Below are 23,084 nucleotides of genomic sequence, written 5' to 3'. Positions count from 1 at the left end.
AGCATTTGATTTGAAATGTTGAAGACTGTACTTAATATTAATCCTGTTTTAGATCTTTGGAAAAAACAACAACAAAGACTTTTGGCTTGTTTAAAATGCATTTGTGGTATTTATAACTTGTGGCATTCATGAACTAATGACATGCAATTAAATATATCTATATTTATTACCAGACTGTGGTATTGATTTGTGTATTTTCTGGGACCCACGACACAGTATTCAATAACCAATAGTGCGTGCGTGCCGCACTATATGTGTGTCATGCGCACCAGTGCGTGTCAGGCCTGCTGAGGGTGTGCTCATATGCTTGCTTGGTTTACTTGTGAGGCAACTACAGCGCACGCGCACTGGGCGAAATCACAGCCGCGTAGTGTAGTGCCCCCACACACACACCGCAGCGACTGCAGATTTTACATGTTACGTCGGAAGGAGTCGTGGGAGACACGGGGCGGAATCTGGCGGGAGGAGAGAGATGGAGACCCGGCGTGCAGAAGCTGATCAGGGTTAGCCTAACCCTAACCATTGCCTTTACAGTTTAAGATTTTTTTCAGCCCGGTGTGCAGATACAACCTGTCGGTCATCCCTTTTTTATGGCAGCGTTTCCTCAGAGAATGACAACCTGGTGAATGCAGACAGGATGGAGTAAAACACTGGGCAGTGCTAAACACGCGCAGGATGCGCATCCCCAGCAGATCTGGCTGTCTCTCTGCCGTCGCTTGTCAAACATGTTCCTCGGCGCTCGTGTGGATTGATCGCTCCCTTCATCGCCCTCCTGCTGCTGTTGGAGTATAATGGAGAGCTCTAAGGGCTCTGGCAGCAGCGACACCAAACCGCAGAACCACCAGTTGGAGAAGAAGAGGTTGAACCGAGCGCCTTCCCCGGCCAGACCTTTCCTCAAGGATGTGCACTCCCGTGCCACAAAACCTTCTGCCATCCTCCCGAAATCCCCCAAACTCAAGCAGCAGCAGTCTGCCTCAGTGAACCGCAGCTCCAGACGCACCACGGCGGCCAGAGAGAAACCAGCCGCCGTGAAAAGTAACATAAAGCCAACTGTTGCGAAAAACACCTTAAAGGTGCCCCAGCATGGAGGAGCAGTAGAGGCCAAAACTGTGGTGTCCAAACCAGACAGCAGCGCCTGCAGCAGCCCGATCCTCACTAAAGGCAAGAAGGGGAAACTAGTCCCTCCAGGCCCTCGTCCTCCTCCGCCTCCTCACACCCATGGATCCCCTATCCGGGTACCGACCGGAGCGACTGTCGGCCGCGTCAGCCACACCGACAGCGGCTCGGACCTGTCGGACTGTCCCTCCGAGCCGCTGTCAGACGAGAACAGGCTCGCGCCGGCAGCCAGTAGCGACGCGGAGTCTGGTACAGGCTCCAGTGACAGGGATCTGCCAGCAGCTGATAATCCGCATCGGCCAGAAGCGACAGGAGCGTCCGCTTCTCCTCCTCCTCCTCCTCTTCCTCCCGCTGCTGCTCTTCTGCGCCCAGCAGAACCAGCAAGCATCATGTCTCAGGCTCGACCCGCTCCTGCAGAGAAACACAAGCAGGACAAACCCGCAACAAGCGCACAATCCAAACTGCCAGGCACCAGGGATGTGACCGAAGAGGACCTGCTGAGGGAGATAGAAGATCTGAGATCTGAAAACGACTACCTCAAGGTACAGTGATGCAGTGTCTGTACAGTATATGCTGATTTATTTAAATTTGCATTAAAAACAGTGTAGTGTTGCATCACGTGGGAGCAGCGGATCATCAGTGACCATGACCAACATCCACCTGCTCACTAATGTCAAAACAACATGGAACATGTAGTGGTTCTCTAACACTGGGCATGTGGATTTTCTTTTTGAGTCCACAAAAACAAATTGGCTGAGTTTTCCCAACACTTTAGTGAAGATTTATTTAAATATGTTTTAAATTATGTGAAATAAAGTTTTAACTAATTTTTTTTTGTTATATCTCTACTTACACACACACATACACATTCTCTCTCTCTCGCACACACACAAACACACACTCTCTCTCTTTCTCTCTCTCACACACACTGTAGACTATCCATATGTGTATTTGGGACATACTGTAGGCCTACTGTACACACTGTCTACTTTTTATGTATTTATATATATGTAGATTTCTAAATAGAGTTTAGCTTACGTTTTTCAATTTATTTATTTATGGTTTTATCTTGGAGTTGAAGATTGCTCATTTAGTGCACATTTGCACATCTGTTTCAAGTTTTAAAAACCAAAGGCCCAATAAAGGTAAATGATAATATCCCTCCAGAGGGAATGCATCCCTCCAGAGGGATATTATCATTTACCCTCCAGAGGGATATTATCATTATATTATTGACCACTCCTGTCATAGTGTTACTATCTTGGACATTTATTTGGAAATCTTCTTGTCAGGGACTTCAGGTTTCAAGATTCAAGTTTCCTTTTATTGTCATTCTGCAAAAACATCAACGATGCAGAGCAGAGTAAATGTACAAACTTGTTTGTTGTTACAAACACGGATAAAAGGATAAACAATACATTTACAAAAGTGATAACACCTACAAAATAAAGAGGTTATTTTGGTAAGTACTGACTGAGGAACAAAGACCCTGGGTTTATATTTAGAATATTGAGTCAGTGAAGGACTTAACTGATAAATACAAAATAATCAATATTGCAGGAATGCAAGGTAAGAGGCACATTTTATTCAGCTGTAAACCCACATGAATTGGAATTCTTGACATTTTGCTAATAAGTCATATTTAAGTTTTTTTTTACATTTATACAGATTTTCTACAGCGCTACGATTTATTATTCATCAGATGAGAGAAAATGTAGCTGCAACCAAATATTCAATCATTTTCAATCATCAGTTTCCTTAATGTGGATATATTTCATTGAATTTAATTTTTAAATTTCTTGGAATATCCATCCCAGAAAATCTACAGAGTAAACTGATTGTCCAGGAAAGACTCAGGAAACTATAGTAGTGTCTCAGTGTGCGAAAGAAATCTCTCTTTTTTCACACAATGTTCGCATGAATGCCTTCTAATCCAAGAGGTAAGATGCTTAGAGCCTACAAATGTTACATCATCAGCATAGGAAAGTACTTGTATTACTGGAACTATATTTTAATCAACTATATGAAGGTATTAACATGATTCACAAAGGTATATTCATGGGTAATGGATGTTCTACATCCGAAGCTCTAAAAACATGCTTAAAAATGTTGTTGGTAGACTCCCACTGTTTCCTTCAGCATATCATCACATACTGTATGTCCTGGACATTCAGTGGTTGGAGACATTACACTTCCGGGTAGTGGGCAGACTTGTTTTCCTCAATAACGTCAACAAGGAAGTAATAATTTCCTTTTATTACTTTTCTCTTGGGGAGGAGCTTTAGACCAGAGATATACTTGCTGTTAACTGCACATACACACCATGGCTCATGTATCATTGGTCCGTTTGTCACATTGGTTGATAACTAAAACCCGTCTTCCGAGGCTAACTCTGTCCAATACCTGGTTTTGATTTTGAAAAAATGAGATTAGACAAGAGGGTGAAGAAAGCTTGTTACAGTGATTCAAGCATGGACAAAGAAAGCCATTGGCAAAGTGTGAATGCAGTAGCTGGTTTGACAAGAGAGGCAGTAGATACACTGGTTTACACCTGGTTTACACCTGAAAAAAAAAGTGGTTTAGAGGATTAGTTATACACATCCACAAGATGCAGCACTCCCATGAACAGGCCGGTACAGAAACCGTACAGCCATGATCACAATGTCATTTATTGAAATGTGACCTCCTCTAGTGTCGGCAAGTTTTTTTTTCTATTTAAGCTGGACCCTGTTTCCGTTGTGTCTCTCCCAGGACGAAGTGGACGAGCTGCGAGCGGAGATGGAGGAGGTGCGCGACAACTACCTGGAGGAGGAGGTTTACCAACTGCAGGAGCTGCGGAGGGAACTGGACCGATCCAACAAGAACTGTCGCATCCTGCAGTACCGTCTACGGAAGGCCGAGCAGAAGAGCCTGCGTATTGCACAGACGGGACACGTGGATGGAGAGCTTCTCCGTAGTCTGGAGCAGGATCTGAAAGTTAGTGAGACTGTACAACATGTCTACAAATTTGGTTTTACCTACTTAGGGCTTTTATTTCCTGTTCACATAAATATTTTGAAGTCCTTTAGAAGAAAACTTAAACCCCTCCTTGCGAAACACAAACTAATAAAAACACTGTCAACTAATAAAAGCAGAGGTGATAAAATCAATAGATTTTATGAGAAAATAATTGCAGTATGGTAAGAGAAATAAAAGCACATCCCCTCTACAGCTTTGCTCAGAGCCTGAACTTTTGAAATAGCTTATTTTTGCCAAATCAATAGCCTAAACCCTAAAGATACTGAGTTTATGATTGATCATCATGATTGATCTAACAAGTCAGCACAGCTTTTCTATCAAATCAGCATTGGTTATCTGTGAACAGTTCACCAGTCCATCACATAGACAAACATCCATCCACTCTCACTCTTACAAGTATGTTTCCATTACATTTTGGTAATGGAAACATATGTAATGGTAATTCTCGTTACTTTATTTTTTAATATTTTTTTATTTATTACATGCGCAATCTATTTCTCTCCCTGTTGGCTATGGCTGACGAATGTGAGTTTCAACTGCCTGCCAATTAAATGCAGCTAGTTGAGTCACATGACAAGTGTTGTCATGTGACTCTGTGCCGTGGCCCCAGCTTTTAGCCACTCAGCTGTTAGCCGCAGATTTCAGCTCCAAGTGGACTTAAAACACACCAGCGGCTCGTTGTTTACTGTGTCCAACACCAAGGCTCCAGTCTCCTGTCTCCGGGTTTCTGTTGTACAATCCGGACGCCGGATTTCAACTATCAGCTCTCAGTTGTCAGCTGAGCGGCCAACCAATACTGCTGATGCCGATGTATCTGAATTGGATAATCCTAATTTATAGGGTGACGTATTTAATTTCCCAAAAATTAACGTATTATTGTTTTAGTTCAATGGTTATTTATTTTATTTAAAGACCGTATTTATTGTTTTATTTAAAATCTTATTATTTAACTTAATTTGAACATTGCTGTTTTATATTATCGTGTGTCTATTTTGGACCATTTGTGTTGCTCTGAATATTTCAGAAACTAGTACTTGTACTCTTGAGTACTTGAGTAGTCTTTTCACTGCATACTTTTTAACTCTTACTGAGTAATTATTTTAATATAGTACTTTTACTTATACTTGAGTAATTATTATCTTAAAGTTAAAGTACTTTTACTTGAGTCATTTTTTTGGCTACTCTACCCACCTCTGATGACAGCTGCCGTTCAATCACACGCTTACTGGAGGGAGACGCCGCCGCAGCAATGGCTTTACTTTCGGTATTTTGCCGATTCGTCAATACATATCCAGAAAGTCCGATGCCAGTATGTAAAACACAGGTGACATGGTGTTTCAGGCCTGGTAGAGGTCTGCACTCTCGGTGAGGGCTCTTGTTTTAACACATGATAAGCCATTGTATCACATGCACATTTCTGTGTTAGTGTGCAATATTGTTTTGTGTTAAGTGGATAAATATGAGTGTTCCTTGTGGATCTCAGGTGGCCAAAGACGTGTCAGTGCGTTTGCACAACGAGCTGGAGAGTGTGGAGGACAAACGCAGCCGAGCTGAGGATGAGAACGAGCTGCTCAGGCAAAAGATCATCGAGGTGGAGATTTCCAAACAGGCACTGCACAATGAGCTGGAGAGGACGAGGGAGGTAAGGAAGCTTGTTGTTTACGGCGTCACTCGCACACATTTGCTCTCATGCAGTTATTTCTGAGGACACTCACAAGACAAACTCATGAAAAGAATCACAGAAAACTGCTAATTTTAGGAAGATAAACAACATGTCATCTTTTAAGAAAAGACAATGATCGTAAAACTTAAGCTGGGCTTGCAGCAAGCATATTATATTACATATAAGGCTATTAGGGGATGGCTTCATGCTGACCTCAGGACGTTTGTGTATGTGTTTGTTTGCATGTCTCCCTGTACCTGTGTAGATTTCCGCTGGATTCTGTGGCTTCTTCGTATAGACCAAATACATATAAGTGTTCAGTGTTGACTATAAGTAGTGCATAGTTGTTTATCTCAATATGTCAGACCTGTGAAGGAGTTTAATGGCAGCACACGGGATCATGGTGTAGTTATTAAATATTTTGTAGACCAGCTCAGATGAAGAATTAAAATGAGCTTCTAGCTTCTAGAGCTTCTATATCACTATGATTCTAAATATGTCTCCTATGTCTTTCAACAATGTTTCATTTAAATGTTAAATGTTACAGACAGACACAATGTTTTGTACACAGGGTCAAATGTCTGAAGGAGGGCCTGGGGTATCTCTGAGCTCCCCATTGATTGGGTTATTGGACACCTCCCACCGGGGAGCACATTCAGGTCCCAAGCCCACATAAATAAGAATGTTGCATCAGGCAGGGCATCATATATGACATTTCAGCCAAGTCAAATGTGGCAGAGAGAGAGGCACATACAGAAAATACATTCAGCCCAAACTGACTACTAGGTTGTTCTCCCATGGCCAACTTCACATCACCATCACTTAAGCAACATTGGATATTTGTATGTTGTGGCCTTTTATTTCAATAATCTGACAATTATTTTCTCAATTGTCCATTTGTCCATTCCATCAAAGAAAGAATAACAAAAACAAAGCAAACACAATATTAAGATTGACTATTGGTATAATAATTATTTTAATAATTTAAAATCACAATAGACCAAATGTTGGTCCAGAATGTAGCCAGTATCAGCTCATCATTAGCTCTGATAGTGCTGCAGTAAAGTCTTGTCACCGTTCTTAGTACTGCTCCTTAAGTTCAGCTGCTTCGACTAATCAGTTACGTGGTAACGTTAACGTGCTATCTGGCAACAAAGAGAAAGTAGGTCAATACCTGACCAGCCATTGAGGGGATGAGGTTTTCCTTTGGTAACTGACTGACATCAGTCATCATTGCTTCTTCATCCAAACAGGTCCTCCACTCCATGAAAAACTATATTCTGAAGCCATTTTCTGAACTTAAATATGTAGTGCATAACATTTAAACATTACATTATATGTCATTTAGCAGACGCTTTTATCCAAAGTGACTTAAAAGGGAATTGAGTACAACCTGCAAGGGGTGGAGTTGAACTTGTGACCATCAAGTCTTTGGCACACAGGGTACCGGTCTTAACCACTGAGTCAATCCAGCCTCATACAACATAAACAAAATGTCCTCTACAGTCAATCTATTGTAGTACACATAAGCCTATCAGCTCCACACAGCTCTCTCACACTCTCTCTCTCTGACTGCTGCTAACAGAGTCACACATTTTACCAAATGACTGGGCAGGTGAGGCAGAAGAGGCACACTGCACAGGCATGAGGCAGATTGCTTCAGTCCCAGTTTCAGAAGCGGACTCTACTGCTACTCTTCTAATAAACTTGGACCTTTGGAGGGACTTTATAACGATCAGGATTTTGGCTTCTTGCAAATGGGATCATCCATCTTTGAAAATGTACTCGCTAAAGTAGTTTGGTAAAGTCAATGAAAATGCACAGCTGCCTGACTATGATGAGCCAATCAAAACTGCTACTGTTTCCTTCAACATGCAGCTACAATAAAGTTTTCTTGATGCAGTCTGGACATGTAACACCACGGTAAAATGCAGATTTTAGGTGTCAAAATAATTATTATTATCCTCAAAAATTTTAAATTGATGCAAAATGTTCAAAATATATATTTTTCAATGTTTTTTTTATAATGTTGCTACAGTTTCCCATCACTGGCATAAACAAGTCATGCAAATCTACAACAATGACTTATGCATGAGTAAGCTAGCTCGGCTCTGAGTTAACAGTGTTAGCATTGAGCAGCAAACAAATGTTTGGGGGCACTTTGGATTCTCGTCTGAACCAGAAATCATTTTGAATTGAGAATCAATTTGGAATCCAATTGTGACCCAAGGAATCTGAATCATATCGAATTGAATTGTGTGATTGTGAAAGTTCAGATATACAACCCTCATCTCACTCTCTCATGGTGGAGAGAAAACTGGGTCATAGAAGCTGCACTGTTAACTGCTCATTACTCAGAAGAAGTCCATCAGTGATAGAGGTTCCACACTGGAACTTTAACTTCCTGTGCTTGCAGCACTTAAGCTGTCAAACTTTTCAGCACCCAACAAAAGCAGACAATTCATGTCTAGTCTGGGTATCACAAAGCAGTGAGTGCAAACTCCACTGGTGAAGAGTTTGACTGATTATTTGTTTTCTGCCTTCCTCCAGACCTGTGACTCCGTATTGTATATTTATGTATGTATATATGTTCATTTTCCCTGTGCAGCTGCAGGAGCACTCCAACAAAATGTCATTGTCTTGTGCAATGACAATAAAGATTATTCTACTTTATTCATTCACAACCCTGTTTAAGAATCAGAGGAGATGGTAGGAGAGACACTGCGATAGAGGCTGAGTGGAATCTGCAGTTTCATTGTTCATTGGTTACCAGTTCTATATTGACATTCCTTTTTTCACAGTAGGAATACATTTATACTTTTAACAATGGATGCACAATAATGGACCTTTTGTCCATATCTGATATCCGGATATATCACAAGATATATTTTTATCTGTGCCCAGATAAATCTCCCTTGTCATACTCATGCTGCAGCAGCTGTAAATATAGATTCTCATTATTCATAGAAATAGCAGTTGTAGAGAGTGCCAGCATCAATGTGAAGGAGGCAGCACTATTCTGTCCATTCTGTCAACTGATTTAATCCTTAGGCAAGGCAAATTATTTTGTAAAGTACTATTCATACACAGGGCAACCCAAAGTGCTTCACAAGGGCTTAGAAATACAATAAGATAATCAAACCAGGACATTCAAATCAACATTCCAATTACAATAGTGAGCGATAAATGCGTGATTTGCCGATATAAAATGCATTTAAATTATAAGAATGAACTGACAACTAAGATGGTAATTATGAATTTAAGAAAAAGCTGCAGTAAATAATAATAATGTTTTCAGGCCTGATGAGCTGAAAGTCTCAACAGACCTCACTTTGTTTGGTTCTGCATCTGGGAACACACAGTGGACCTGTTCCTGATGATCTTAGGGCTCTGGATGCTTCACAGGGAACCAATAAGTCCAGGATGTATTTTGGTCCAAGACCATTCATTGCTTTGAAGACCAAGAGTACCATTTTGAAATCTATCCTTTGACTCATGGGAAGCCAGTGTAGTGATCTAATCTGATCTGAGTGATGTGTTCCAGTTTCCTGGCATTAGTTAGTGACATTAGAGGACTGTGGTGTATTTGCCTGTATCTGATAATACATTATAAATCCAGTACCAGTTGATACTGTGCCGATAATATTGTGCATTCTAACTTTGAACTGTTGACAGTGGAATTACAAACGTGTGTCAAACGTCCCTAAACCATTTAGGTGTGGATGCATTCACTGACATCTCACAATTTGTCCTCTGCTGTGCTTTGAGAGATAAACATTGTGACTGAGGAGAGACGAGAGGAACAAGCTTAATGATAAAAATGTTGTTTGACTGGGTTGTGAAGTTGTTCCTTTCCCTCTCTGCTCTATTTACACCATGTAAACTGTAACCAAGGTGCAGTGTAACGCAGTTAAAGGCATCAAATCCTCCAGGACTTCTATTGTTTCCCCCTAGATGAAGAAGTACAGCTGTCTTCTTTTATCTATTTTTCTTGAATGATCTCCTTGATCCCTCACATGGCAGTATGGTATGAATACCAACTTCTTTCAACATTTCATGATGTGACAGCAAGGTGCTGTTACTTTTCCTTTGAGTCAACTGTTGTGTCATGCACATACAGCATCAGTTATTTTACATAAAGGCCTTAAAGACAGTTTGTTATAATCTTTCACAAAATAATTCACTGTCAATTCAAGATATAAAAAAGATTAAGTTTTATTGAAGTGTAACTATTCCCCTAAAAAAGTTTTCAGTGTATATACAGTACTGTGAAGTCTTAGTCTACCATTAGATTTGTTGTTTTAGCAATGCTATAATAACGACAATAGATGATTATTCTTTCTATTTCACTTTACTGGAACACATCCAGAAAATATGTATGCAGTTTTTTGTTGTTTAAAAAAAAAAATAGCATAATCTACCCTTACACTTGAACAATAACACAGCTCTGTTAATACTGGAGTGGAACCTTAATTAATGTTACTGGTAAATCCTGTGTCCTGAGCATTACATACACATGTTGCATGAGTTCAACTCATTGACAACTCGCATGAGCAGCTTTAAGTTGCATCACTTCATTCCAAATTCCCTCTGATCACAGAATTTGACAGAAAAAACAACAGAGCTAGTGGTGCCTGAAACTTTTGCACAGTACTGTATATGTATCTAGTAATGTTATTTGTTGATCCAAATAACATTACTAGAGTAGAGATGAAGAAATAGGCAGAAACATGAATCACCATCACTGAATATTTACATATACAATGTTCTTAACACGAGAACACGTCTGGCTTTAAACTCAACCATTTCGTCCTGGTTAAACTGATGTTCTTCATCCTTATATTTGTTTCAAATTTGTATTTTGTATAGTCACTTAAGACTTACTTAATAATAAAATACAAAATTCCTAAAAATTAGGAAATGAAGTATAGAAGAAGAATATAAAGGAGAGGAGACTCCTGCTGTGAAAAGACAGAGCGCAGGACTGTAGTTAAAACAGCAACTGAAAGTGAGTTAGAGTTAGAGGGAAATAGAGTTACTGAGGGGAAAAACACCTTAACACAATTTACATTTAATATGTCAACATATATATATCTTGATAAATCAAATCAATATTTCTGTGAGGCTGAGTGATAATGGCTCATTGGATAAATAATATCTGGACGAATATGAGATAGCTGTGGATATAAAGTTGCACACAGGTTGTTTCTCTGGACTCATGGAAAGTGTTCTTTTGCGAGGATAAAGTGGTAGAAAATAGATGTGTGTGCTTCTCAAAGGAGAGTAAAATAAAATATCTACTGTTTATGATATTACATGATCTTAAAATACACTTATTACCTTTCATTTCACATAATACTTGCATTTGCATGTGAAAAATGAACTTGACTATAAACATGGTCAAATTCTGCTCGGTTTAACATGATAGAAGTGTAATTAAGTGTTGATTCCATGTATTTTTTTAAATCCGTATATATTTAATTTATAAAATGTGTTGTATTTTCACAAATGTCAACATAATAATATATAATATCCCAAATCTAAGACCACGTCTTGTCACAATGTAGATATAACATAGATATAATATCATATTACTTTAAAGCACATGCCTGTTCTCTGCTGTCAGAGGCTACACAGTGTGACCCTGAGAGCAGAGATTAATCCCACACGATGGCCTGCTCTATAACCAGCTGGTGTGTTTTTTTACACAGTGAAGGGGAGAGAGGAGGAGAGAGAAGACAGAGGCAAAGAATCAGTCTGTGCTACAACCAGCTCTTTATTCTCCAGACGCTTGAGGATAGCTCACTAATAAAAAATAATGTGATTGATTCATCTTCACTCACAGCATAAAACTGTACATATTGTATATAACAGATGTGCTAATCCATATAAACACCTTCAGCAATGTGGCCAAAAAGATTTTTACAATAATAAAATAAAGTCAAATCTGTCAATTTCTAAACATTACAGTGATATATTGAATTATAAATTAATTAAATTAATTTTATGCATGTTTTTTTGAAAACATATCTTTTTATCCTAATATTTAATAAAACAGGAAGACATTTGAAACAATCCAGATTATTTTTATAATTAATCATTTACGAGAAAAAAGTTCAGTTCTTTGTGGATGTAGATTTTTAACGAGGATATTTTTTTATAAGTCCTGTGGCTGCAGCGTCTTTTCGGTTTTAGAATAAACATTAGGTTTTGACTGTAGATGAAAACCACCATTTCTGAAGATATATGTAAACGATAGCTCTGTTGCTTTGGCCCACCTTTGAGAGCTTTTGCATTTGTTACGCATGTTAAAATGGAAACCAGTGCTATCTGGAGGGAGTGTGTACAGTGTGTCAGTACTACAAAGATTGCAGATGGGGGATGCCTGCATTATTAACAACTCACATCAAAGCTGAGTGAACAACAGTCACACAGACATCGTTCTCCTGATGTCACGGCAGCCTCCTTGTACTCCTCTCACTCCTCCACAAGATGTTGCCTTTGAAAGAATCTCCTCATCCTCTGCCTCTCACCTCTTCATCATCCTGGCTCCTCTCCTCTGCCGTGGTTCAGTGTTGGAAGAGTGAAGGAATCGCATTGACCTAGTTAATATCTTGTGGCTGCGGTAATGAAAAGCAGACCAGATGTGAGCAGCAGTAGTAGTAGCACGGGGACTCTTACTGCTGTAAATTCAAATTTGCTGCAGTGGCACACATCCATATAAAGCATTCCTATTAACACAATGAGGAGGAGAAGATGTTTACTTGAAATATGTCACTGTTGCTTAGATATAGACAATGACTGTGATCTCACTCACAGTAAGAGATGAAGAGGCTTTCCACACGAAAATTAGATCAGGCCCATTTCAGAAAGCAGGTTCAACAAACTCTGAGTTAAAACCTTAATTCTAGGTTAACCAACTCTGAGCTGTCAAACTCAGATTCAGACCAGCTGATCAGCATCAGTTCAATCGACTGTGAGTATGTTCACTCTGAGTTAAGCGTGTGCATTGGGAATGAAAAAATCCATCATCAGTGGAGGTCTGATACTACGATTCTCCATGGCAATGGGTGGGTAAACAAAGAGCTCAGCCTCCATTTTATTCCAGTTGAGCAGAAATATTAACACATGACAGTGACCATGACATTTATGTTCAACTACAGGAGTGCCGAGAAGAGTCAATAAATGAACACGCTGGTTCAATCCCGGGACCGCTGCCCCTTAGCAACCCTCTCAATCCCCCTTTGCTCCCTGGGCACAGATAACTGCTGCCCACTGCTCCTGCTCCCAGGATGGGTTAAATTCACTATCACTAATTCTAATTCTGATATGTGGTTGGCAGGCAGACAGACAGACAGATTAATAGAGAAATGCACGAGCATCAAAAATCAACATCAATCAATGTTTTATTAATGAAATGATTGAACTGTGTGAAGCAGTAAAAGTATGAAGATGCTTCTTGTCAGACATCATTACAGCAGAGGGTCCTGGGAAATTTCCTTTCAAATAACATGCATACAATTACATGTACCTGGAAAAATCAAAATGAATAGTGTATTGAATGTGAATGATCCCTTACATGATACACACATTTACTGACTGTGGTCTGATGGTGTAAATTGTTGTTGGTGATATCAGAGACTGGTCTGAGGAGAGCTGTGACAGCAGCAGCAGAGTAACACACAGCTTTGTCAATATGAGGAATGATGAGGAATGAGACAGGTGGTTTAAGAGGATGCCAGTTCTGTAAAATACAAGCAACATATTATTGGGTGTTGTAACATGAGTGTTGGACTCGATTTAGTGTTGAAAAACGATTTCTTCAACTTTCACTCGGGAGTAAAAATAAAGTGGTACATTTAAAATCTCCCTGTGCTTTGAACTGTTCCCAGTTCAAGAGCACATACGCTCGTTAGTGAAGTAACAGCATCCTCTTGTATGTGGTATCATGTTCAGTGTGCCTCATTTGAGAGCTGCAGAAGTCAAATCCATCATGTATTTTACTGGATAAAGCTGATGTATTTGAACCCTTTAAACAAGATTGGTCTTCTGTTTGAAGTAAAATGTGCTTGTTGTTGAAGATGATAAGTGAAGGACTGGCTCTCCCAGCATGTTTAATGCAAACGGTCGCAGTGAAGGGATGACTTCAGCAGTTACGACTTTGCCTACACAGCTGGTTACATGCCAAAGCAACACTTCATCAAAAGCAATGACATCACAGAGATGCTTCCCCTTTGGCATCTGCCTCTTCTACTCAGCAGGTTTCAATGAATGCATTTTCTGAGACTTCAGTCACATCCCATAACTGTATGCATACTCGATGTGCCTTAACACCCTATTTTAAAAGCACTGGTACACAAGCAGTTTGTTTTTTAACAGTTACTACTAAATTGATACTTATTGATGAAAAATGAGCTGAAGAAATAACCAAAAAAAGTTGAACATGCAAAAGTTTTCATAAAACAATTGTATGTATTTTGAAAAAGGTAAAATAAATGAATACTATAGATATTAATATTCAAATACAAATGCGGAATCAATAAAGGCTCCAGGCAGTGGCGGATTGGCCATCGGGAGAACCGGGACGTTTCCCAGTGGCCTGATGGTCATCCTGGCCTGACTTGAACACTCACCGGACACCCGGGCCAATCAAATCAATCCATCTAGTTACGTAATGACGCCACTCGGCGACCTGTCGGCATCACACAGCAATCAATTAGCTCCGCTGTCTTCACTCTAGTAGTCGAGAGAAACGGAGGAACAGAAGAAAAGGATAGGTGGAGCAGAGAGAGAGGAACAGAAAACAGAAAGCCCTTGCCACAGACGCAGCGACGTGTTGCAAAATAAGTGATATGTTCACCAGGAGGGAAGGTCAGTCAAAAACGCTATAGTTGTCATTGCGTTTATCGTTCAATCACCGCCACCACCGCAGACTGTGTGTCTCACGGAGGCGCCGACCCAGCCCCCTCCACACACACACAGGCACACGGTCCGACAATCAATCCAGAATACCTAGAGATGAATGAAAAATATGATTTTGTTGCATGTGGATAGTTTATACTTGCTGAAATAATAAATCCCAATTAAATACAGCTAGCTTTTTTGTTTACTCTTAATCTATTAGGCTGCAGCTTTGTGGCAGTTTTTTTTTTATTTCCTTATAATTCTGCACCATAAATGACTATCATTATAATATATACAAGCTCTATATAGTACGACTATAAACTTTATAGGCTGGGTTAGTTTGTGATCCTGGCTTTTTCTTCTATCCTCTCTCTCGCTCTGCTTCTGTCTGAGACACATACTGTATTTGTGTTAAATACCTTCTTTTGTAGTACATACCACACAATCCATTACTGTTCAATCACCGGCCTGATAATGTGACTGCCCTTTGGTCTCTGCTGCCACCTGACCTCAGTTCTCTTTTCTATCGTAGTCTGTCAGAATGTCAGAATAACAGTATTTCAAATATTCTCCTTCATACTTTGTGTGCAATTGCTCCCACCATTGCACACATGCTGCTCTTTATGGCAGCATGTGTGCAATGGTGGGAACCAATAAACTAGGAAGGAGGGGCCTCTGTGCTGAGTCAGAGGCCCCGCCTCCTTATTTCCCGCCCATTGTGCTCCATTAAACACACGAGGGGACAGTGGAATATTGAGTGGTGAAAAGTGGCACTGAAGTGAAAAATTACCTCATTATCAACCAGTTTTGGCGTCAATTAGTCCCCTTTTTGACCCTTGTCCCGCACCATCCTCCAGCCTTCAATCTGTCATCTGTGGTTGTCATTACTGAAGAGCTCTTCAGAGAGTCCCCAACACAGACTCAAATACCTCTGTGATCACAGGATTATTAGCTTACTACTCTGTTATGTTACTTAATACCTTGACTTTATTGGCTTGACTCTTGCTAGTTGGGATTATACACCGTACATATACCAGGGCTGTCAAATGTGTATATCTATGAGAATTGTTTGAAACAAATAACAGCCCCAATATCTACTAGATACAAGGGCTATGATTTAAGAAAGATTATTTTTATTAGGAAACTATACAATTCAGCGCAACACAATTCTTTGTATGAAGAAGACATTAATTGTGATTACAATTTACAATAAGCCAACTCTATCACAGCTTACCCTCAAATGAAATGTATTTCCCCTGAAAGAGCAGAGAATATGATGTTTTCCATGCCCTATCGGAAAGGGACGTTGGCTTGTAACCAGAGGGTTGTCATTTCAAATCCCAACAGGTCAACCGCTGAGGCACCTCTAAGCAAAAGTCTCCAGTCCCATCACTTCCCATTGATTGGATTCATTGAAAAGCAGGCCTAGGCCACATGGTTGGTGTAATAGTCAGTGCTGTCACCTTTGGAGCAAGAAGACCTGGGTTCGCGACCTGGTTGGAAACACGGTCCTTTCTCATGGAGTTTGTGAGAGTGAATGGTTGTTTGTCTCTGTGTGGCCCTGCGATGGACTGGCAACCTGTCAGTGGCAATGTTTAAAATGTTTAGTTCATTAATCAAAACCCCAACCCAGTCTTTGGGAACCACTGCATGTAGATCAATACAGTAGTATTAATGTAGGTGTTCCTACATGAGGTCTGAAGTTTTCTGTGTCTAAGTCACTGGTTCCTCTTGCCCTCTCCTTCAGACTCACTCTCTCTTATCGCTGCATGATGTCACAACACTGAAACATGAGCAATCAGTCGTCAACGGAGCAGCTGAGGAGTTTGTGGGGAGGTGACACAGCAGCTCTTCCCTCCTCCAGGCTTGTCTGAGCTGCAGTGTCATTTATAGCTGTTGGTGTTGGTGTTGCTCCACAAACAGGGCGACTTCTGTCTGTGACACACCGAGTTTCCTATCATTTGTGTAATAGCCTCCTTTTAGACTCACATGTGTGAACTGCTGTTGAGAGGGCAGGCTTTTGTTTGGATGACCTCCAGACAGAACTTCAGATTTATTGACCTCTCTTGGTCACCTGTGTCTCCCTCAGGGACTTTTTTCTTTTCTTTTCTTTTTTGCAGTATCGGCATGTTCTGTTGCAGCTCATTTACACACATTCCCACCAGGGAACTGTCCTCTACAGTCTCCTGCTTTTAAGAGCTCTATAATAACATGAAAGCTGTTCATTCACTGTTTATCTCAAACAAACAAAAAATAATACCACACTTTTGTATGAAGGTGTTTTTATCTGTCTTGACTTTTTCCAGTTTGAGTAGTACATTTATTTGTGCTTAATCGTCTGTGTATTTATTTAACAGTTTCCCTCCATTCTTCTGGAAGGACTTGTTTGTGACTTTGTTCGCAAAATTTACTAAAAGCTTTAATGAAGAGGTTTGTCCCGGTCTTGTCCAAAACCGGCGTCTGCGTTTGAGTTGGAGTGAGTTTATCACTTGTTCACCTCTGCTCCTCCAGATTGTAAGCAGGCAGATAGTGTATGGACGAATGTGTACAGAAACAAACCAGTTGTTGTTGCTTTATGAACATATGTCACACACACAAAACAGCTTCTTTTATGTAACATCATAACCCAGAGTTTTGTTTTTTTTTAAATCTCCACTTTGGCTGTGGTTTTCAGAAGTGTTAGTCATTCCACTGTAAAAAGGTAAACAGTGTGAAATACCATGTGATTGTAGTCACTTCACTGAGAGGATTTACTGCTTTTTAAAGCTCCAGTGTGTAGGAATTAGTGACATCTAATGGTGAGACTGTAGATTGCAACAAACAGACGTCTCTTCTTCTCTCGCCTCACTTTCCCAAGGGAACTACAGTGATATTGTTGTCATTCATCTGGCCTGTTGCTATAGTACGACAGAGTATTAGGGCCACACTGAGAAAAAAAATTCACAGACTTCGAGAATAAAGTCGTAAATTTACTTCAGATTTCACAAACAAGGAGATACCTAATCTTTTGGCAAATCAGCATCATGTTGTCATAAGCATCAGGACTTGCATCTACTTTTCTTGAAGTAGATGCAAGAAAAACTGTCTTCTCCGCAGAGAGAACCAGGTGGACTTGGAGGAAATCGCTTTTGTGGTTTCTCTAGTTTATCATATGAATCCATACCATAAGCTGTTGAGGTCTCTCCAGTTGTACTGGATAGAGATTTGCTCCGGCCATGCCGGGAGTAGTGAACAAATCTTGTTAATGAACTGATTCCAACGTTTCTGTACGTCACTTTTCTCGTCACTAGCTGTGTTGTGCATAAATGGCACCACATCAGTTGTGTGCCGTCGTGCGATATACGACCCTGCCCACATTGAGGATATGAGAAACTTCATAGTACCTGATACTGATACTAATGAAAAAGCGCAAGCATAAGACTGTCAAAATGAACAGAATGCAGATGAATATGAGTGGTCTGTGTGATAGTAATTATACACTTTCAGCTAAAGCTGCTCATTTACTGCTCTCTGAGGTGCAGCCTCTTCCACTGCCTTCACACTGTGGGATCTGCTGACACAGCACGACACACACCTGGGGCAGTGAAGAACCAGTTTGACAACAAGTTAAAGTATTGTGTTTCAGAAACACACGCACAAGGCCTCTTATCACAATGCTCAGGATTGATAAAGCTGATTCACACTAACGCCTGCCTTTTTTTGTTTTTCATTGTCCTGCAATCTGGATAATTAGCGGTTATTATTAGAAGCTAATTGTTGTCCCAGTTTCTTATTTCTAATTCGAAGCGCATCATTACTGTAGGAAGGGTTAGCAAAAAAATGCAATAACTGCGGGGGCAAGATGTTTTTTAACAGTAAAAGTGTGTGTTTTTTGTCTGTTTGTGTTGCATCAGGTTGTTCAGGGAGATTTGTAAAGCGTGAGGGAAAGTGACATGGCCCATAAAAGCTCTATTGTGCTTTACATGTTGGGTCTCGGGCTGAGGTCAGGGCCAGCTCAGCCGAGAGGAACTGTCTGCTGCTCGCACACAACCTCCTGCAAACACACACACATACATACACATTCATTTATACACACACATGCAGACCCAGTGCAAGCTTTGCTGCACAGTGTGTGCATGGTGGTACAGGTCTCTATAGCTACCAGTATTGATTCCTAAGAGATTTACTGTTTTTCTATATCTATAGGTTGCTATAGGACCTCCAGGTCTCCAGTGACCATGGACACCTCAAATACACAACCTTTATTGCCACACGTTTATTGCAGGAGGAGTAACAGTACAGAGCTGTGTATTCCAGTGTATTCTTTGATTTATGATTTAATAATTATGTTTAATAATGTATTAATACTGACAGATTTATATGCCTCACATGCAGAGGTGGAAAGAGTACTGGAATATTCTACTCATGTAAAAGTACCACTTATTTAATAAAATTTGACTTAAGTACAAGTTAAAGTATTGGTCTAAAAATGCACTCTATGCAAAAAAGTAGCTTGTTTGAAATCTATTCCTACTTTTACTTTTTTTAACGAGGTTGGGGTTCTTTCTTGTGTCGTGCAAAAAGGACACAGGGACACAAATCTCACATGAATTATTTCTAATTAAAGGCAAACCTCAGGGACCCTAATTAACACCAATTCACCTGTCCTCATCATTCACCTGTCCTCATCGTTCACCTGTCCTCATCGTTGAAATTAAAGCTATAGCTGAATAGAGAGACAGCTGCTCTTTGGTGGCCGTCATGTTAGATGTAAATAGAATAGAATAGAATAGAATATACTTTATTAATCCCTTGCGGGAAATTCTTTCGTCACAGCGCTCCAGTGTACAAAGGTAACGAATGTTATAGCAGCAGTTTTTTACAAAGTTAAAAACTATAAAAATAAGTACGAATAGACCTAAGAATAAAATTACACAGTTAAAGAATACAAATAAAATAAGAATACATTTACAAGTTAAACATTTCAAGAATATACCAAAGACAAACAGAAACTGCTCGATGCCGATTCTCTGTCTCTTGCACGTCAGGGGGAAAAACATTTGTGACCGGTTTTTGGAGATTCTGTGTCGGCCATAGCAAAAAACGAAAGCAAATCGCTGACAGATTCAGCTGAATTTACCCAGGCTATTGAACCATTTTTCTACAGAAGAGAAAATGTCCTTGACAGAGTTGAGACACAGCAGCAGTGACAGTGAGGCGATGGAGAGTCTGTTAACAGGATGCTTATATGCTCTGAGGATGGCCTGACATTGGAGTGACCTCAGACTGCTGCATCCAGTCTGTCTTAGATAAGACAACAATATGAGTCCTCTAATGCCTCGTATACACATGCAGCACGATTCACTGACAAAGACGCAGTCATCAAACATGTGTTCTTAGATGACTGCAGATATTCTCTGCTGCACAGACACATTCACACAGTGTAAGAAGTGCACCCTGCTGGATTACTTCACTCCACTTTGATCAGTTTAAGGTCTTATATTAAATATTGCTGCCGTGGCGTTTCACAGCAGCCTGACTGCAGCCAGCCCAGTGTGGAGTCTGAGCTCCATATAGTCAGAGGCTAATTGAATTTCAATGGGTTGTGTGTGGTTCACATTTTGCTGATAGAGCATATCCAGATGTAGAGTAGTATATTTAGACCACTGTCGGTGCTGTAAGCCAGAGACTGATCATTCGTAAAAATATCACTGTGACATAAATCATTTTTGCAGACGCTGATTGTTGCTGGAAACAGAATAACGGTCCTACTTCACCCATTCATTCTGATACACAGAAATGCTGCTACTCACCATAATGATTTCAGGAATGACTGGTATTAAGTCCACTTTGCAAGACATTTTCTAAAGCAGTGTTTCCCAAACTTTCTACTCCTCATTTTGAATTGGTAAGCGAATCATTTTCAAAGAGTTGGTTGATAAATTTAAATTTACAACTTGTATTCATGTTATTTAAAACATGTTGTAAAATCTCTCTCTTGAACTTGCATTCACTGCCGCTTATCTTTGTCATTCTTGCCTCCCTCTTCTTGTGTTTGGAGTTAGTTTTGTCGTTTCACTTTATATTTATAATCATAAATATAAAGTATTATATGTATGTATATATATGTATGTATATATGTGTGTATATATATATATAGTATACAATTATATAACACTTAGTGTATAATTAACTCTACTCTTAAACCAAATATTTAACACTTCTCTGTATTCTATACCCTATACAGAAAATGCATTTTGATTACAATTTGATTTTAATTAAACAAGTTTACAATTATGTGCATCCACTGAAGTTGGTCTGCTGCTTGTTTTCATTTATCGAAGGGGATTACAGTCCAGATTGTAGGCTCATTCACCCAGATCTCACTAATATAATCTGGCTCTAAACATTTTGCAGCGACTTATCTCTTTGAGCAGTATTTATCCTGTTGTGCTGGAGTTTTAGGCTCTTCTGTCAGGGACTGAACACAGGTTTTTATCTCCATCCAGTGGCTGTCGTAGCTCTGCAACCCCAACCCCCCATCCCCGCCACCAGTTCCCTCACCCACCCCCTCCAATCCATCCCCCCCTTTGCACTGGTCACACCACGCTTTCTGTTAAATCTCATTTCTAGAGCTAGCCGCCGCCTCCTCTCCATTTTCTGCACTGTGCAAAAATTAAAAAAAAAATAAATAAATAAAAATAGGCCAAGCTACTGAGTGCAGATGCTGTTGAAAATACACTGGCTGTGTTCCCATTCTTAGACATCCTACACCCATGAAGTATTTCATTCCTCCCTTCCCTTCCTCTAACATCTGGATTTCTTTTTTTAGTGATGTCACTGAATGATTTCACCCGACACTTGTTCCAAAAATTTCTTTCGTAAACAGGCGTGTCAAAGAACACACTATTCTCCTTGTTCTTTCTGACACACCAGATTTTCAGTGGCAACAGGTTCATCCCCTTCATTTCTAAATCTTTATGATAAATACATACATACCCTGCTCTAAATCTTTTGAGCCTAAACTTGAATTTTGTCTTGATGTTCAACCATGAACCTACATTTAAATTTAAGGCCTTCAAAAAGGTGTTTTTGTGGCTGAATTACCCAATAGTTTGAATTAAACCTCTAAGAGGAGTACATGCACATACTTTTGTTAGCTGTTACTTACATTTCACGTACTTCACATATTGCATAAAGCTTGATGGAAAGAAGTTGTGGAGAGAAGATGGTGATGGCTGAGATGTATAGGAGGGAGGTATAGACGAACCCGTGAGCCGTTTGTGTTTTGACAAATGTTATTAAAAGGGTGCACTTAATAACACTAGTTTATTTTTAAGCCTAATTCTTTGTGTTGTAGTAGAATTTGATCATATTTATACACGATTTATGTTGTTTCTAACACTGTAACAGTAATAAGCCAAAGAAAGAGCATGTATTATCTGAAATGAAAGGTAATATGTGTATTATAAGATCATGTCATACAGATCATAAACAGTAGATATTTTATTGTACAGTGTATTTTCATTTTGAGAAGCACAAACATCTCAAAAGAAAACTTCTCAGTCCAGAGAAGCTACCTGTGAGCAGCTTTATATCCACATATATCTTGTATATCAGGATTAGATCCATGTTCCTTTTATTTATTTTCTCTCTGATCTCCCTTGTGTTGTCTTACTGAGTTACAGGGAAAGATTCACAGACATACACGTTTGCATAAATAAACAACAGCTCATTCAATTCAGTTGTTTTGATATTTTACATGTTGCAGTGTGAAATTAACTCGACAAGTTAAATGTTAGGGTTATTGTTTGCTTTGCTATGAAGGGACAATAACTGACAGATTGATTATGAAAATAATGGTTAGTTATAGCCCTTTAACAAAGATTATTGTTGCTGTGGGAAACTGAGCTGCATTGATGGATGTTTGTGTTCTCCAAGTGCTTTCTCTTATGTCAGTTTGAGGAAAGCTGGTCTGCAATCACCGGAACTCGCAAAAGGTTCATCTATATGTACTGTATACAAATTAAGGTCTCAATGACATCTAAAAAAATGCTACATATGAGGATGTTATAGTTGGTAACAGGGGCTGCAGTTAACAGTAGCCACCATTTACAGACATACAGTTTTGCACAAGTTCTTACTGTATGTGTGGACTGGGTTGAAGTGGGTTTCAGTTGTTTTGACATATAACTGTTTACAGTGTGAATTTGAAAGTGACAATTTAAATATTAGGGTTAAGTTAACTTGTTTGCTTTCTTGTCAAGGGAAACACACTAATAATAATATTAAACAACACATCAAATTGATGCTGCAAGGGTTGCCCAAAAAATCTGTGTGCTATTAACCCAACAGTCCTCACCTGAGAGCACGATGATCTGTCTATCAGATCATTTTTAATGAA

General features: G+C 39.7%; 1 protein-coding gene across 7 annotated transcripts in view; it reads left to right on the top strand.

The window, feature by feature from the left end:
* Window positions 1-390: 390 nt before the first annotated feature.
* Window positions 391-23,084, top strand: part of LOC122766974 (microtubule cross-linking factor 1) — a 60,224-nt gene continuing 37,530 nt past the window's right edge. For all 7 annotated transcript variants that reach the window (XM_044022282.1, XM_044022266.1, XM_044022258.1 and 4 more), the window contains exons 1-3: window positions 391-1,658; window positions 3,868-4,092; window positions 5,618-5,776. In XM_044022282.1, coding sequence (XP_043878217.1) covers window positions 792-1,658; window positions 3,868-4,092; window positions 5,618-5,776 — 1,251 coding nt within the window. In that variant the 5' untranslated portion in view covers window positions 391-791. The remainder of the gene's footprint in view (window positions 1,659-3,867; window positions 4,093-5,617; window positions 5,777-23,084) is intronic.

Source organism: Solea senegalensis, linkage group LG1 (genome assembly GCF_019176455.1).
Source record: "Solea senegalensis isolate Sse05_10M linkage group LG1, IFAPA_SoseM_1, whole genome shotgun sequence".
Lineage (NCBI taxonomy): Eukaryota > Metazoa > Chordata > Actinopteri > Pleuronectiformes > Soleidae > Solea > Solea senegalensis.
This window is presented reverse-complemented; position numbering and strand designations above follow the sequence as displayed.